Genomic DNA, 18728 nt, shown 5'->3' on the forward strand with positions numbered 1-18728 from the left:
TTCTCACATTAGAAAGCCTCTTACACGTTGGTTGGTTTTACCTGTCACGAAATCCACTGTATCACTTTTATAAAACACTTCTTTCTATAAAAAGTGACTGGAAGAATCGAAAATTGTAAAATTGCACGTGCCTGAGCAGAAAACTCCAATCTTGGGATTTTCTCACAGGCGTGCCTAAACCGACCTCTGCTCCTAGCAGGTAAATTGCCAGAGGGGGAAGCCAGGGTCAGCCCAAAGGAAACCTGTTGTGGGATTTCTTTTTTTCTCCCTTAAACTGATCACTTTTTAGGAGGAGTTCCCTCGGTATTCACTAGTCCAAAGTCCTGGCACCAGATTACCATCTTTTTTTACCAAACTGCCCCCGCTTTCCCAAAGCCCTTTTGGTAAGAACTTCCCCTCGCGGTCGCCCTATTCCCGACAGTTCCCAGCGCCCCCGGTCTCGGGACGGCTTCCCCTCTTCAGCCCAGGATCCAGGGGTCCCCCAGACTCCTCCAGAGAAATTCACAGCCCTTGCCCCCTGGCCCCGCGTCCCGACGAGGCGCCGGGGTGGGGGTGGGGCGGGAGGGGCAGGGCTTCCCGGGGTCCCCGGGTGCTCCTTGCGCCCCCCCGGAGGTGTGCCCGGGGAGGGGAGCGCGGGTGGGTGGGACCGGCCGGACGGGGTGGGGGAGGGGGAGGAGGAGTGTGTGTGCGAGCGTGTGTGGCTGGGGGAAGCCATTGCCTGTTTAATAGTTGCTGTTGCTGCACTTCCGCTTCTCTCCCGCGAGAGAGACACGAGTGGCCAGGCCCAGCCGCAGCCGCAGCAGCAGCCGCCGCGGCGGCACGGAGCAGCCAGACACAAAGAGAGGTACGGGGATCCCCCCCGCCGCCTGCCGCCCCCCGGCCGCGCCGCCGGGCTTCGGGGACACCCCTCGCCGCCGCCCCCGACCCGCGCCGCCCGGGCCGCCGGGCACGGGGCCGGGGGCGCGGAGAGGGGCTAGGGAGCTCCGGGGGTCCGGGCCCGCCCGCGGGGGATGGGCAGGGCCCCCGGGCCGCGTGGGGTGCGGGGCCGCCCGCGTCGGGGGCGGGGGGGCACTAGGGCTCGAACTGTCAGCGCTGCCCCGGGAGCCCCCCGCTGGCCGCCGAGGGGCCGGGAACGGGGAGGGGAGGCGGGGAGCCCCGTTTTCCCCTGGGGCGGGGGCCCGTGGGATTAACCCCTCCGGGGCGCACGGGCTCATTGTTATTCCTCAGCAGAGGAGGCCGAGTCCCCCCCTCACCCCCGCCCCCACCCGGGGTGCCGATCGGGCGTGTGCCTGGGACCCCCCGCCCGGGCCGCGCAGACCCGACCCGCACGGTCCGGGGGCTGGCTGGCAAGGGGCGTCGGGGCGCGGCGGGGGCCTCGGGCCTCGTCGCTCCTACCCCCTCCGGCCTCTCCCTTCCCCCACGCGGGCCCCCGCTGCCCGCCTCCGTCCCCCCGTTTCGGCTTCCTCTCTTACTCCTCTCCGCCCTCCTCTCCTCCTGACCTCGCCAAACTCGGCTGCTGGCCCCCAGCTCCCTTACGACCCCCGGAAAGCCGCCGAAAACAGCCGAGGCCGGCTAGCCGCCGGGACCTTCCCTGCCCGCCCCGGCCGGGCGCCCCACACCCCCGCCCGCCGGCTGCTCCTCTCCCCGCCCGGAGGGGAGCCCCGGGGGGCGAGGGGAGGGGCTGCTCTCTGCCCTCCCAACCGTTTTCCCACCACGTCCCCCACATGGGGCCCCGAATAAACAAACAAGCCGCGTCCAATTTGCAAAAGCCATGATGGGCCCGAAGACTTTGAAAAGCGAGTGGAGGGCGGTGGGCGGCTGGGTGCACCCCCGGCCGAAGCCCTCCTGACAGCGCCCGAGTTCCTTATTTACACTGGCTGCATGGTTTGTGTTTCTGTTTTGTTTCCCTCCCCCTGCAGGGGCTGTTTGCGGGGTGGGGTGGGGGGTTCGCTATGTCGGATGACGATTCGAGGGCCAGCACCAGCTCCTCCTCATCTTCGTCCTCCAACCAGCAAACCGAGAAAGAAACAAACACCCCCAAGAAGAAGGAGAGTAAAGTCAGCATGAGCAAAAACTCCAAACTCCTCTCCACCAGCGCCAAGAGGTACGGTACCCCCTCCCCACCCCCACCCCCAGCAGGCTTCCTATTTCCCAAACTGCCTCTTGCTGCATTTGGTCTGCCTCCATGAGGGTAGCTTAACCGCTCCTCATGGTTTATATGTTCTTAAAGAGGAGAAAAGGGGCCTTGGAGGCCCTAATTATTTTTCTCGGTGCCTTCTTCTGTTTTTTTCTTTTAATCACTGTCCACATGCAGCTGTTGTGGCTTGCCTCTCCCATATCTTGCTGAAGTTTGTAAGGAATTTTCATTACTAGTATTAGTGACCACCGAATCTGATTTCACATTACTTGTCCTGTTAATCACTAATCTGTGACCCTCTTCAAGGCTGTCATCCCACTTCTTACTAATACCTACCCAGACAGTTCTATCACAATGAATTCTATTACGGTCTTACTTCTCACCTGTTGCACTTATGAACTGTTTTGAATAGAGCTTTCTCCACAAATTGCATGAGGAATAAATAACTCATTTTGGCAGAGTAAAAACTCTAATGGGTAGAGAGAGATGTTTTCGGATGGAATTTAAAGAGATTTTTTAGATTTAGAGAGTTGAGGCAAGTGAATGAATCAATAGGTGATGTAAATGGCTATTCTAGGCTATTTTGGGGATTCTTTGTTGTTCTCTTTGAGAACCTCAATTTACCAAATTTCAGGGAAACTCAAATTTTTTTCATGGTATTTCATTGTTGATTTTTAAGTTGAATTCAAGCAGTGGTTCTTTTTCTTTTCTCTCTTCCTCTTATGTCTCTGGAAGAAGCTACTTTTTAACCTCCATTATCCTTCAGTAGCGTCCTCTGATTCCCATGATCCTTAAAGTAATCTATAGTAGATTCCTGGGAACCCCTATATTTTATAAATCCTGCTGTCGAGTGTAGAGTCATTAAACTTTAAGGTGGCAAACCAGAAAGATAGTAAGGAATCCAAATGGTGGGTTAGCTGGAGATACCTTTCTTTTTTCTTTTTACTTTTTTTTTTTTTTTTTTTTTTTTTTTAGGGCCGCACCCTTGGCATATGGAGGTTCCTAGGCTAGGGGTCCATTCAGAGCTGTAGCTGCTGGCCTTCACCATAGCCACAGGAAGGAGGGAACGGAGCGGGTCCTTAATGAACTGAACGAGGCCAGGGATTAAATCTGTGTCCTCAGGATGCTAGTCAGATATGATTCCGCTGAGCCCCTGAGGGAACGCCGAGATACCTTTCTTAAACAATGTAAAGTAAAATGGAACTTGATGCTTTAAATCTCTTCACTGAGTAGTGTGCCAAATAGAGTTTGAAAGTTTGTCCTGTTACTCTCCCTGACTTGAAATTTGGAAGGTTGGTACAGTGTTTTGGTGACCTAACCCTAGGAGGATGAAGGGATGACTTGCGCTTATTTTAAATAGTGTAGAGGTGTAGAGTTAAGTGGCAAGATCCTTTGGTAAGATTGTTCTTGTTTTCAGGGGTTAGTTTGATTGCACCTCAACTTTATGGAAGTCCTAACTGGTCCTTTTGGTTTAGCCCTGTGCTGTGTCTTTCAGAACCTGGCATCTACTCCTGCCCACTTTGGATGGGGCCTTCCTTAATCTTCCTCCCAACTCCTTCCCAGCATCTAAACTCCTTATCCAAGCTGACCTAAGGTGGAATATTTGCTTTTAGGTCATTAGTATTTTTATATTTTGCTGGATATTTCTGGTGTACATGAATATTTGGGGATGATGCACAGGTGTCAAATATTAGTCTGCTTTGTGTCAGCAAATTACAGAGGGGGATTTATCATTAGATACAATTTGTCCATTTACTCTAGGGGGGTCAAAAACTCATTTGGAAATGCATGGGAAAGAGATGGTAGGTGGAAAAAAAAAGGTGAGAAGCTACTGACCGTAATTGTACCTATAAAGTTAACATCAGCTTTACTTTCCTGGGAATCTTGCTGAAAGAGTGGCTGTTAATGTAAAGTTAGTGTAATGGTTAATAGTGAGGTGAAGAATGGAGAGGGATGGTGTATCCTGGAATGAATAAGGGGAAAAGGGATCCTACCGACCCTGCTCTGGGAATTAGACTGATTTGGAAGGTAGGCGTTTCCCATAGAATTTGAAAAGGCACATGTACCAGGAGATGGGATGAAAAGAAGCCTCAGTTGGCAGACGGAAGATTACCTAACTGCATATTGGAAACTGCATATTGGTTTCTAGTCCATGGGTAGAGGAAAGCCACTTTTGTGGGTGGTCTGGACAAGGATTACTCTGTGGAACATATGTGTGGGTTACTCTTAAAAATTTTGTACCAGTTCTCTAGAAATGCAAATCTTAGTTGTAGAGATGAAGTGGATAAAGCTCTCTGGTATTACACTTTTTAGGTATTAAAGAAGCAACTACCTTTACAGTGAACACTTTATAGGAGAGCTTGGGTTAAGAAGGAGAAGTGAAGTCAATATGTATTTTTATACAGGTTGCTCAGGGGGAGGATATTTTTGCCCATGTAGGTACATAGGTCTTAACATATAAAGTCATTCTAGTAGATGCAGGCTAAGTATCAGGAAAACCAGTGTCCAAACTTTTAGTCTAACACACAGTAATGAGGTGAACAGTAGGGATTCGAATATTTCAGACTGAAAATAGAATTGAGCAGGACATAGATAAGTAGATGTCAGTGAGCAAACCCCATTCTAAAGTTGACCAGGTTCGTATGGGACAGGAGATGTCCTCCGATAGGAAAGTTTAAAGAGCTTCCTGAATCACTACCTCAATCTTAGTAAATTTATCTTAAAAATGGAAAAAACAGTGCCTCCTAAAACCTATTCCCCATCCCATCCTGTCAGCCTGTCTTCCTAATCCAGAAAACCTTTGGAAAGAGAAAAGCTTCCATTGCGATCGATTGCTTTTAGGATGTATGTGTGTACGTGACGGTTTTTTTTTTTTTTTTTTAAACTACCGTGCTGCCTCTGTGAGATTTTAAGTTGTAACATAGCCCTTTAGGGCTTAATATGATAAGAGCAGGAAAGGTTATAAAAATAGAAGGCACCGTTTTTAGAAGGTGGAAGAGGTTTAAAGGCCTCAAACTTTGTCGTATTAATCGATGCTCTAAGCGCCTAGGTAAGCTGAAGACAAAGGCCAGGGCTTGGTGTGAACTGCCTGGTGGCGTCGGCCTAGGGGTGGGGATGGGCGCTTTGTGAAGCCGTGGGTTGGTGCGGAGATAGGAAATGGGAGGGGGGTGGATCCCGCGTTCTGTGTCAATGTGGGGTGCAGAAGGCTGGGGCAGACCCGAGGGAAGAGAGAGGGGGGTCCTGGAGAGAGCAGGTCGGGCAGGTGGGCCGGGAGTCCGAGCCGAGCGGGCGGCTGGTGCACCTGTGCGGGCCGCTGGCGCGGGTGTCTGGGCCGGACGCGGAGGGGCTGGCTGCGGGGTCCCGGTCCCGGAGCCAGCCTGCTTGAAACTTCGGCGCGGGGTGGGGCGGGGGCCAGATGGCGGCCCGGGGCGACCCGCCTGCTCCGCTCCTACCCCGACGGCGGCAGATCGTCAGCGTCTGCGGGGCCCCGCGGGGAGCGGCCATGTTGGCTTCGTCCCCCGGGACGCGGGCTGCCGGTGGGGGGGGGGGGTACTCTTCGCGGGGGGTGGGGACATCCAAGGTGGCGGGGTGGCCTGGGGAAGGGCTCGGCCGTAGGGGGTGTGGCGGGAGCGGACAACCCTAGGTGCGGGGGTGGGGCTTGGAGGTGCGACTTCCCCACCCCAGATTCTGAGTCCTCCGTACGAGGTGGACGGCGCGCGCCCCACCCTTCTGATACAATTGGGAAACTAGCGGCGAGTGAGGAGCTTCAAAATGATTTGCTAAATGGAAAACTTAGAGAAACACCAGTGTCCTCATGTGCGAGTCGGGATTCGAACCTAGGCCTGGAGGTTGAAGAGGCCCAGGGCGGGAGGCGGGACTCTTCCTGGGTGGGATAGTGGGAAGGTTCTTTCTTCCTGGTTGCGGGCAGCTGGGCTCATCTGCCTGCGGGTGGAGGCCGCCCACGTCTTAATGTCTTTCCCTGTCCTCTCTCTGCAGGATTCAGAAGGAATTGGCAGACATCACTTTAGACCCGCCTCCTAACTGCAGGTGAGGTCCCTTTCCTTTTTTTTTTTTTTCTCTCTTTTTAAACTTTTAGTGTTTTTCTTATTATAAACTTTGGTTTTTGTTCTCGGTTAATGCTTGTTTGGGTACTAACGTAAGTTAACAGCTGACGTTTGATAACTTGAGTATGGTGTTTTGATGAGCCTCTGACCATTTCAGTAATGTGTTGGAGAGAAGTAATGGATTTTATTTGGAGTGGACACTTTTACATACACAAAACAAAACTATAAAATGAATTCAAAGATGTATTCTCCCTAGTCATGGATCTTTGATAGGACATTAAGCATAATGTTAAAACCTTTTTAAAAGATACTTAGGCACGTTTTAGTTTAGAAAGTTGCTTTATTAACTTAATCTGTTATTCAGGCTCTCTACTAAACTAGTAGAGCATAGAGTCAAACATATTTTGTATATATTTTGTGTTGGACTTGGGGCAGACCAGTTCAGGAAATAATTTGTGGTTTTGATAAAAAGGTTTTGCTTTAGATTATTTTACAGATTTATGCTCTTCCATAGGGATGTTTCTCCTTGAAATTGCTTTACTCAGACTGTATACACACGTGTGTTTCAGTTTCAGAATAAATTGATACCAACGTTTGAAGGATTTGTTGATGATTTTATTTAATTGGCTGCTGTTGAGTCAAGGTGGAAAACTTGATGATTTTACTAAATCAACAATGAAGTGAGGATGGACTTGTATGTTACAATAGAGCCTTTTACTAGAGATTAATTGTTCAGTTCTATTACTCCCATAATTGTACAATAGTTAACCTAATTCTCAGTTCTCAGGATTGACATTGGAATGGGATGTGAGATTTTAGAAGTGAACTAAACTTAGAAGTAGAGGTAGAAGTTCTTAGTGACAAAAAGGTATTCATTCAGTGGTTATACCCAGAATTTAAAATGAGCCTGTGGAAATACTCAGGTTGAAAAGCTAAATGAAATATTTTGCTTATCAACACTGAACTTTCAAAACTTTTGAAACTTTAATATTGCCATCTTAATGTCAGTCAGTTGTGGGATGCTCTTTGGTAAAGTTTTGTCCTGCTTGTAAAAAAAGTAAATCATTTTTCGTTTGAAATGCTCTTAAACCGTAGTTTGTAACCACTTAATCATTCTGGAGGATTTCTCTCATGGATGCTAAGAATCTTTTCAGACTGTTTTTCTGGGCAGTGGAGAAATGAGTAAGGCTTAGGGCTGTGATGTTTTCCTTTTTTTTTCTTTTTTTTTTTTTTTGTTGTTGTTGTTGTTGCTATTTCTTGGGCCGCTCCCGAGGCATATGGAGGTTCCCAGGCTAGGGGTTGAATCGGAGCTGTAGCCACCGGCCTACGCCAGAGCCACAGCAACGCGGGATCCGAGCCGCGTCTGCAACCTACACCACAGCTCACGGCAATGCCGGATCTTTAACCCACTGAGCAAGGGCAGGGACCGAACCCGCAACCTCATGGTTCCTAGTGGGATTCGTTAACCACTGCGCCACGACGGGAACTCCTGTTTTCCTTTTTTATTTTAGTGGAGTCATGGTTCTGATGGAGGCCTGTTCTTCCCCTGGTTGGTTGTGTAGAGGGCATGGGTCCACCCTGGGGTAGATCTGTGTGCTGTGTAGTGTTGCCCCTGTTCATTGTAGAGTCTCTTCTATGTGTGTCTCTTGTGAGTTCAGGCATCTTTAGCTTGTCAAATTACCAAGTTTTGTTGTTGTTGTTTTTTTGTTTTTTGTCTTTTTGTGTTTTCTAGGGCCACACCCACGGCATATGGAGATTCCTAGGCTAGGGGTCTAATTGGAGCTGTAGCCCCTGGCCTATACCACAACCACAGCAGCGTGGCATCTGAGCTGCTTCTGCAACCTTACACCACAGCTCACGGCAACGCCGGATCCTGACCCACTGAGCAAAGCCAGGGATCGAACCGCAATCTCATGGTTCCTAGTTGGATTTGTTAACCACTGAGCCACAATAGGAACTCCTCAAATTACCAAGTTTTTAAAGCACAGTTTCAAAACTAATAACATCGATCAAAACATAACCGCCTTATTTGTAAGTGCAGTCAAATTTAAAATTGTAAACAATTTGGAGGTTTTCATGGGATTAATCACTTTTAAAAAATCAGATAAGTACACTTTGCTTTCATACCATTTTAGCCAAGTTCATGTGTCACAGATTTGTGCTGCTGAACATGTAGAACTTCTTATTCCTGAAAAATCCCGTGGGTCAGGTGAAGCACTAACCTGGATGAATACTGAGTGGTTGGTGATGAATACTAAGTTTGGGAGACAAACTTGGACATACTTAAACATTTTGAAAAAATATATCAATTTCAGGGAGTTCCCGTCGTGGTGCAGTGGTTAACGAATCCGACTAGGAACCATGAGGTTGCGGGTTTGGTCCCTGCCCTTGCTCAGTGGGTTAACGATCCGGCGTCGCCGTGAGCTGTGGTGTAGGTTGCAGACGCGGCTCAGATCCTGCGTTGCTGTGCGTTGCTGTGGCTCTGGTGTAGGCCGGTGGCTGCAGCTCCGATTTGACCCCTAGCCTGGGAACCTCCATATGCCGCGGGAGCGGCCCAAAGAAATAGCAAAAAGACAAAAAAAAAAAAAATCAATTTCAGAGGAAACACCAGGCATTTTTATCTTCCATGAGGAATGTATATTATATTGGCTTTTAAAAGAAAAATCTGCTTTATTTCTGAAGGCAATTTTTTTTTTTCAGTAGGGCTGCTTAAGTAGTACAAACTGCAATTTCTACTTTTGGCTGGCTTACTAGTGTTACTGACAGTAGCCTCAGTATTGAGCTAACTTAAATGAGTTTAATGTTTTGTGTTGGTACCTTATAGGAGTGGATTTTTTAATATTTTAATGTGTATTATCATTTGAGAGGAAATGGATAATTTGGGGATACTTTTTAAAGTTAGCTTCCAATTAAAATGTGTAAATTAAATGATATATTGAACGTATGCATGTTTACTTTTAATAATTTTTTAATGTTACCAGCATGAAAGCGTGATAGCTTGGTTCTTATGAAATTGTAATTTCATTAACTATAAATTATGTTTTGAGTTAAATAATTGTCTTTCGGAGATCCTTTCGTGGCACAGTGGTTAATGAATCCGACTAGGAACCATGAGGTTTTGGGTTCGATCCCTGGCCTCACTCAGTGGGTTAAGGATCCGGCTGTGGCTGTGGTGTAGGCCGGCGACTACAGCTCCAATTAGACCCCTAGCCTGGGAACCTCCATGTGCCATGGGTGCAGCCTTAGAAAAGACAAGGAAAAAAGAAATTGGCTTTCAATTAATATATCTTAAGTATTAATATTTTGTAGAACTGCCTTCAATCAGTATTCAGTGTGTAGTTTTAAATTTAAACACATTATTTTATTAAAATAGAGCAATTAACACATAGTAACCTCTCACATCATTGATTATTGAAAATCAGTGGGGGAATTGCTTCTCTTGAAGGCTCACTGGGTGTGTTCAGTAATTTTAGTGCTTGGCAAAATATTTGAATTTGAAGTTATTGAACTTCATAATTTGTGTGAAATTCAATTGCTCAGTTAGAATGTATGAGCACATCAAGTTAAATCCTTAGTGTTTTTATGTTTTTTGAGCAGACTTTTTTAGGACAAAGGCAGAATACATTGAATAACCAGGTGAAAAGTATTTTAAGTGAATTTTAAAAGTTGCTTTATATTGCCATTTAAATTAAATTTCTTGGTATCTCTGAATTCTTTGGTTGTATACAGATGAAATAATCTCCTAACTCATGCACTGTGCGGGCATTTGGTTAGGCTTTTCCCTTTCATTTTGTCTTTTATTTAGGAAAAAATGCTGTCTTAACTATTGTAATGATTTCCTAAAGCATTGGATTGTAAAATTATGTCTTTTAGATAGCTGGTGAGCTCTGGGCCACTAGAGTCAGTTTTGTAGCTGTTATTTATAGCCTGAGGCTCAAGCTTAGCTAAATTGACTAGTTATAGCTATATAACTAACCCGTACCCATAAATGTCTGTAGGCAGTATGTCTGCATGTAATAAATGACATATTTTGCCCAAGTCCTTTAAATTTCAGATTTTACTTAATAGATATGTTGGAATTATGAGTAGATACTCATTTAGTCCCTTAAAACATAAAAATTAAGGTTTTTTTTTGGCGGGGGTGCTCTTTTAGGACGAAATGTCTTTGAGAAGTCATTAGACAATCCAAATATGGTGGAGAATAATAAAAGTAAAATTTCCTTTTATATGACTTTACTACATCTTGACCATTTTTTTTGTTTCCTAAATATGTAAATCCAACTTAGTGAATGCTTTTTATTTTGGGGGGAGAACTATTATGTAATCAGGTATAGTGGATTGTAAAGTTTTATAGCCAAATCTCACTTTCTTGAAGATGATATATATCAAGGCTAACATGAAGAGAGCATTATAAAGAATGTAATGCAGTTATCTAAGAGGTTTTCTCAACCTTCTTTTCTTCATTTACTAAAATGCCTACCTCATAGTGTTGTAAAGTTCAAGCGAGATTAGAGTTCTCTGATTGTGTTAGATGGTGATATTATTAGAACTGCCTGTGTAGCTCCTTTTAATAGCTTATCTTTTTTCCTTACCTGGCCTTTTATTGCTTTATTTTAAATACAATTTTAGGCCATTACACAATTACATAAGGATGCATATTTTTGAAAAGTATTTGAAATGCAAGAGTTGAATAAAAAGTAAAAATATTCTCCTCCTGACTTCTTCTGATCCTGCCCTTTGCACTGAGGTGCTCCAAGTTAGAAATGTTCCAAGTTAGCACAGATCATTTCTCTGAATTGACATTGTTGTATTTTGTAGTTTTATAAGACCTCTTGGCATTGGGGGTAATAATGTCAGTTTAGAAATCCCAGGCTGCTAACCTTGGAATGAAAAGAGATCCTTCCCTTACAACAGTAAAGGCTTATACATCTAGTCCAAGTTTAGCATGCTTTAAATGTTTGTCTGGGTTTAAGAAATGGGTTCAGGAGAAGTCATCCTTTATAAAAACCCTTTATCATCTTACCTGCTCAAAAATACCCTTCCTCTTATGTATCTTTCACTCATCTGATGTTATTAGATACATTAAGAATATGAATGTGACTTCAATATCTGAATGATGTTTATTGTCATCATAATGTTCATTTGGAGAGTTACTACTACAGGGTACTTTCCTTTATGTGGAAAAAATAGCGTGGAAAAAATTGTGAGAACTGGGAAACTGGAGTGCCAGGACAGTCAAAGTAGCACCCAAACCAGAGTCAGGTTCCTCGAAATAAGGTGATCACTTGGGATGTGAGTACCCCAAGGAAGGAAATCTCTCCAAAAGTGAATTGTTTCCTAAATGCATAGGAACTCTTGTGGCTGTTGTACGTACCAGAAGACCACATATGTGGACTGTAAAACTATACTGCTGTTGTTTCTCATTAAACATAAGGATGTTCATATGACCCAGCAGTTCTGCTTTTGAGTATAGTCTCAAAAGGATTGAAAACAAGGACTCAAAACAAAAATCAAGTCAGTGTTCCAAAAAGCGGAAACAGCCATGTGTCCATCAGCACATGAATAGATAAACAGGATATGGTCAATATAAACAATGGAATATTATTCAGCCCTGAAAAGAAATGAAGTTCTGATACATGGTACACCATGAATGAACTTGAAAATGCTAAGAAAAATGAGCTAGACACAAAAGGACAAATATAGTATAATTCCACTTACACGAAATATCTAGAATAGACAAATTCATAGAGACAGAAAGATTAGAGGTTTCCAGGGTCTAGAGAGGGAGCAGAGAATAGGTAGTTATTTCTTAATGGGTACAGTGTTTCTGTTTGGGGAGGTGAAAATTTTGCAGTGTTGCACAACATTGTCAGTGTAATGAATAGCACTAAATTTTACACTCTAAAATGGTTGAAAATGGGAGTTCCCGTCGCGCCTCAGTAGTTAATGAATCTGACTAGGAGCCATGAGGTTTCGGGTTCGATCCCTGGCCTTGCTCAGTGGGTTAAGGATCTGGCATTGCCGTGAGCTGTGGTATAGGTTGCAGACGCAGCTTGGATCCCACATTGCTGTGGCTCTGGTGTAGGTCCAATTAGACCCCTAGCCTGGGAACTTCCATATGCCGTGGGCGGCGGCCCTGGAAAAGGCAAAAAGACAAAAAAAAAAAGGTTAAAAATGGCAAAATTTATGTTATATGCTTTACCACACCAAAAAAAAGCTTAAAAAAAAATAAGACTATACCACTGTTAAAACATTACTAGTATTTTGAGGGAAAATTGCTTATAGTTTAGGAGGCACCACTTCAGTCATCAGGGATTTCTGTAAAGGAGTGAGTAAGCCCTGTGGCTGAAGAGTAAGAGAGTGGGAGAATGAACAACGTGTGTTCCTCAGTGTTGGGCCTTGGCTTTGAATATGTTCTACAGATAATGGAGAATTATTGAAATGCTTTTGCTTATAGTATAATTCAGTTAGAGCTGAGTCTCTGGGCTCCTTGGGCACCAGGAGACTTGGAGGTAGTTCACTCCAGGTGGGAGGCCAAGTGGGCCTTTCGGGGAACAGGTGGTAGCCAACAAAGTGGAAAGGTGAGAGAGGAGGGAAGCAGTGGAAGATGGTGGTGCCTGTGACAGAAGTAACCGAGGCAGGAAAAAAAAATTAAAAAAAAAAAAAAAAAAGAGTTCCCATTGTGGTATAGCAGAAATGAACCTGACTAGGAACCATGAAGTTTCTTGGGTTGATCCCTGGCCTCGCTCAGTGGGTTAAGGATCTGGTGTTGCCGTGAGCTGTGGTATAGGTTGCAGACGTAGCTCAGATCTGGTGTTGCTATGGCTGTGGCGTAGGCCAGCAGCTACAGCTCTGATTCGACCCCTGGGACCCTGGGAACCTCCATATGCCACGGGTGTGGCCCTAAAAAAAAAAAAAAAGTAACTGGGGCAGGTATATAGACTGGATGGACTGGCTTGAGTGAGATGGGGTCCTGCTTCCAAGGTTTAATGTTCTGCTTTGTTGACTACATACGGTGCATCACATATTGCTACCACTTAGTAGGCCCTCAGTAAATATTTGCATTTTGATTACACAGTTAAGCTGATTATTAATGCCATTGAACTCTCAGAGTTACCCAGTCAACTTTTAGATTAGACAAATTAGATTATAAACTCCCTGAAAGCCACGGACCATTATTTCTGTCTTTGATTCTGATCCTACATGTTTTTTCCTTCCAACAATTTTTTTTTCTTTTCTTTTTATGGCGTCACCTGTGGCATATGGAAGTTCCCAGGCCAGAGGTTGAATCAAAGCCGTAGCTGCAGGCCTAGACCACAGCCACAGCAATGTTGGATCCGAGCCACATCTGCATCTGTGACCTACACCACAGCTTATGGCAACACCTGATCCTTAACCTCCTGATCAAGGCCAGGGATGGAACCTGAGTCTTCATGGATACTGGTCAGATTCATTACCGCTGAGCCCCAACAGAAACTCCTCTCCCAACAACTTTTTGTTTATTTGTTTTCTTTTTTTGGCCGCCCCATTGCACATGAAGTTCCTCAGCCAGGGATCAGATCCGAGCTGCAGTTGCAGACCTCCCCACACGCAGCTGCAGCAATGCTGGATCCATAACCCACTGTGCTGAGGGTTAAGTTTTGTCCCAGTGCTGCAGAGATGCCACCAATCCCATTGTGCCACAGTGGGAACTCCTGTTTGAAAATTTTCAAACTACAGAGGAGGTGAAAGAATACAACAGGGACCTCCTAGCCTTTGCCTTGATTCATCAGCTGTTAAAGTTTCATCATGTTTGCTTTGTCTGTCTTATCTTATATGTTTACTTTGTGGAACCATTTGAAAGTGTGCTTCAGGTGTCATGACGCTCATGTGTTTAGGTTTCTACACATTGAGTCAGAGCTGGTCTGGCAGGGTCCTGAGGCTGAAATTGGCCTTGAGTGTCTCTGTTAGATTGGAAAGTGGGTGATAAAGTACACCCCATTGGTGAGGGGAAGGGAATTGACAGTTGTGCTCTGAGGATGCTACAGATGAAGCCTGGGAAAGCTGAGAGGACCTAGAAAAAGACACAAAGTGGGAGGAGAGTGGCAAGCCCTAGGGAGAGTCAAGGGAGTTTTTCCTGTGGGCTTTAAAGTATAAAGTTAAGAGTGCTTGTAGACTGAGAGGAAACAAGTGGAAAGGCAAGAAAGGGAGATGTGTTTTTTGAACATGATTGTAGAGAAAAGTGATAGAACTGAGGTCCTAAGTGGAGTGCGTGCATTTTGGAAGCCTGGTAGCCTGAACTTGACAATGGAATGAACAGTTTCTAGAGGATTGGAGTCATTTGGGGTCCTTGAGTAACACTCCAGCTACTTGAAAAGAAGCAGCATCTGTCCCCAGTGTCCTTCGGTTTGTTCTTTCTGGGTAGACTTTAAGTTCCTTGAGAGCAGGGATTATGTCTTGCATCTCTACCTTGTCCAAGAGACGGGAGATAAACAATACATGTGTGTTAAAATACAAACACAGAAACCTAATTTGGTTTGCTAGTTTAACAGAACATCCTCATTACCCTCTTCAGAAAAAAAATGGAAAGAGCTGAGGCAGTTTCTGTTGCATTTTAGGGCTGTCCATTGCTGGCGGTCTTTCTGAGTTGTTGCCCAAGCACATTTGGCAATTTTTACCTTCCCGGAGTCATAGCGGAGCTCTGGACTGCAGTATGATACAAAAGAGTGCTGTGGGCAAGACTGAGAAGATGTATACAGAACATAGCAATGCCTTCGAATCACGTGTTTTGGCTTTCTAAGATTATTGTTTGCCCACAATTGGGAGTGGGTCCGGGGGCACTAAGTAAATTGGGTTTCCTGGAGATGTTCCCCCACATCCCAGAGCTGTTCCAGAGAGGGGGTTATGTTGGTGATGCTGGCACCCGCCTGAGACATCTGACAAATTCCCCATCACCAGTGGAGTGAAGCTGGCTTTCATAATAAGCCCATTCTTATTCAGCCTCCCTTACACAGCCATGCTCTAAAGTGAAACAAACCCCTAGTAACTGGTGTCAGAATATGCTTCTAATCCTCTGGGAAACTTCCTGCCCTATAGGCTGAGAAGCTCATCAAAGCTCCTTGTCTGAGCTCTGTAATCCAGGAACTGCTGTATGCTAATGGCTCATTTCTTGAAAAGTACATGCAAGTGATTCTGGATTGTGTAGCGTGCATGCCACACAGCATAGATGATATACTTGTGGGAAGACCATGGTGATGGCTCACTCGGGAAAGTCCTACAAGGCCAAAGTTTCATATGCCAAACACAATTAAAAGTTATCACCTGGTTTTACTACCTGGAGCAATATACTGCTCCCTAATACTTTTTTGCTTTTTAGGGCCGTATTCTAGGCATATGGAGGTTCCCAGGCTAGGGGTCGAATCAGAGCTACAGCTGCTGGCCTGTGCCATGGCCACAGCAATGCAGGATCCAAGCCACATCTGTGACTACACCTTAACCCACTGAGCGAGGCCAGGGATCGAACTCGCAACCTCAGGGTTACTTGTCAAATCCATTTCAGCTGTGCTACAATGGGAACTCCCTCCCTAATAATTTAATTAACAATGTAGCAAAAACTGAATTCTGTCTGCCTTCTAAAGAACCTGTACATAACAAAATGAAATACCAGGTCAAAATAAAGGGATGATATTACCCACCTCTCACATGGCATTCAGCATTGTGTTTACCACAGGTGTCACATCTGACTTGCCTGTACTGACCTCCGTCAGTACTAAATTTTAAAAGGACAGAGTCAATGAGAAGTCCAGGTGGGATCTACCAGCGTTGAATCATGGTCGTTTATGTATAAGATCTGGATGTTGGGTGTTTGTATCTGTTTAAATTGATAGATGGAAAACTAATGTGGGATGGAACCAAGTAAGTTCTGTAGAAAAAGACATTGAAGCACATTTTCAAATAGATAGAGCCGCATGGAATGACTTTACTTAGAGAAAAGTTTTAGAGAGGACACAGTTCAAAAAGAATTATCATCAGGAAGCAGTGCTGTACAAGAGTACAAGAGTACAAGCAGATGAGTGAATCAGATCACATTCATTTAAAATGCACACAGACTTTTTATTGTGCTTCTTCTTGATTATGATCCACAGATAGCATGGTTTTTGCGGATCGAAGATTTGTGGCAACTCTGCATTGTCAGGTGATAGCCTTTTTTAGCAATAGTTATTGTTTAAGGTGTGTACATGACTTTTTGTAGACATGATGCTGTTGCACAGTTTGACTGCAGTATAGCATAAAGGTAACTTATATATGCTCTGGAAAACCAAAAAATGTGTGTGGCTCGCTGTGTTGTGATATTTGCTTTACAAAGGTGGTCTGGATATGAACTGGCAATATCTCCAAGGTGTGTCTTTCGTGTGCTAGGCTCTGTGGGCAGTGGAAACAGACCTGGCCTCGGGCTTGTATAGCCTGAGTTTTAGTAGGCAGTATAGACAGTAACCAGATTAGAGGACTAGTAAGTACAGGTTGTATTGGTTCGAAGGAGAGAAATTAACAGTGCTGTGATGGAGAACACTTAGGTGAGGGGAACTTGAAGACTTAAAAGGACATTTAAGCAAAGGCAAGAAAGTGAAAATCACAACACATCCCTGGAAAGAGCAGCACAGACAGCAGCAGGAACACAGGCTGTGTGCTGGGGAGATCCACATGATGTGGGGTCATGTAAACTATGGTAGAATTTGGATTTCGTTCTAGGAACAAGGAGGAGCCATTCAGGGTTTTGGAGCAAGGAAGTGACATTATTTCAGTAATGATTTGAAAGTCTTTTCCCACCCTCCTTGCTATGTGGAGGCATTATGTGTTACTTGCTATGTGGATACAGTTTCTTTTCTCTCCCTCCACCAGAAAAAGTTAACTTCTGCCTTACTAGATTTAAGTCGTTATTACAAACGACTTTTTTATTTACTTTTGGCTGTGCGTGTTGCATGTAGACACTCCCAGGCTAGGGATGGAACCCACACCACAGCGGTGACAACACTGAGTCCTTAACCTCTAGGCCACCATGAAGCTCCCATTTGTAATCTTTACGGCTAACAATGTAGTATGGATACCATGTGTAAATAGTGTGCAGTTCATGTATTACATCTTTACTTTTTTTTAATCTTCTTAGTGTCACACTCAAGGCATATGGAGGTTCCCAGGTTAAGGGTCGAATTGGAGCTGTAGCCTCTGGCCACAGCCACAGCAAAGCCAGGTCTGAGCTACCTCTTCAACCTACACTGCAGTTCATGGCAAGGCTGGATCCTTAACCCACTGATTGAGGCCAGGGATCGAACCAGCAACCTCATCGTTCCTAGTCAGATTCGTTAACCACTGAGCCACGATGGGAACTCCATCAAATTTTTTCATCCTTTTAAGGTTGACTGTTATGTTAATGTTTTACAGTGACTGTACATGGAACTCTTAAAGCATCATATGAGTATCATCTTTCCAGTCATCTACCCATCACGTTTTATTAATTTGTCAGATTATCCCAGGTACTCTTGGTCCTGTGTACTTTGATAATTGAGATTGTCCCTTTTTCTGAGATTGGTTCTCAAGACACATCCTTGTAAATTACACGCAGTAGGCCAGGCACTTAGAGTTATTGCTGAATGTGGTTAACAATTTCATAGAGAATGTCCCACAATGAAAATGTTTATTTTAGTTCTTCCCATCAGAGCAGTAAGTTTACATAGCAGCTTTGTAGAAGAATTCAGATGCCACATTCCCATTCAGATTTAGAGCGGGTTGGGGGAGTTGGGAAAGTGCACAAATATCTTAAGTGATCTAGTTTGTGTCTTTATTTCACATCACAAAAATTGCTGTCAAGGCACTACATTTTTAGTCTCAAAAATATGGTATATTTCTTTTCTTTCTTTCTTTTTTTTTCAAGGGCTCCATGTGTGGCACATGGAAGTTCCCAGGCTGGAGTTGAATTAGAGCTGTAGCTGCTGACCTACGCCACAGCCACACCAGATCCGAGCCCTGTCTGCGACCTACACCACAGCTCACGACAACACTAGATCCTTCACCCACTGAACGAGGCCAGGGATCGAACCCGAATTCTTATGGTAAATAGTCAGATTTGTTTCCAACTGTACCACAACAGGAACTCCCTGGTGTATTTCATTGATATTAGCTTTGTTTAAAAGTGGGTTTTTTGGGTTATGATTGATATTTTCCACATTTTAAAACAATTAGAAGTTATCTTCTAATAGTAAATAAATATTTGGAGGAGAAATTATTTATGCGATCTCATTCCAGTAACTTTGACAGATTTCTAAATTAAAATTGACAACAAAGAGAGTTCCCATTGTGGCTCAGTGGGTTAAGAATCCGATGCAGTGTCTGAGGATATGGGTTTGATCCCTGGCCTTGCTCAGTGGGTTGAGGATCCAGAGTTGCCATGAGCCGGGGTATAGGTTGCAGATGTTGCTGTGGCTGTGCTGTACGCTCTACCTGCATCCGAATTCAACCAGGAAGTTCTGTATGCTGTAGATATGGCTGTAAAA

General features: G+C 44.8%; 1 protein-coding gene across 1 annotated transcript in view; it reads left to right on the top strand.

Annotated features, from left to right (window-relative positions):
• Positions 1–691: 691 nt before the first annotated feature.
• Positions 692–18728, top strand: part of LOC125120641 (ubiquitin-conjugating enzyme E2 E1) — a 78457-nt gene continuing 60420 nt past the window's right edge. The window contains exons 1-3 of the mRNA XM_047769140.1: positions 692–844; positions 1920–2104; positions 6134–6184. Of these exons, the coding sequence (XP_047625096.1) occupies positions 1953–2104; positions 6134–6184 (203 nt within the window). The 5' untranslated portion in view covers positions 692–844; positions 1920–1952. The remainder of the gene's footprint in view (positions 845–1919; positions 2105–6133; positions 6185–18728) is intronic.

Source organism: Phacochoerus africanus, chromosome 1 (genome assembly GCF_016906955.1).
Source record: "Phacochoerus africanus isolate WHEZ1 chromosome 1, ROS_Pafr_v1, whole genome shotgun sequence".
In the NCBI taxonomy this organism is placed as follows: Eukaryota; Metazoa; Chordata; class Mammalia; order Artiodactyla; family Suidae; genus Phacochoerus; species Phacochoerus africanus.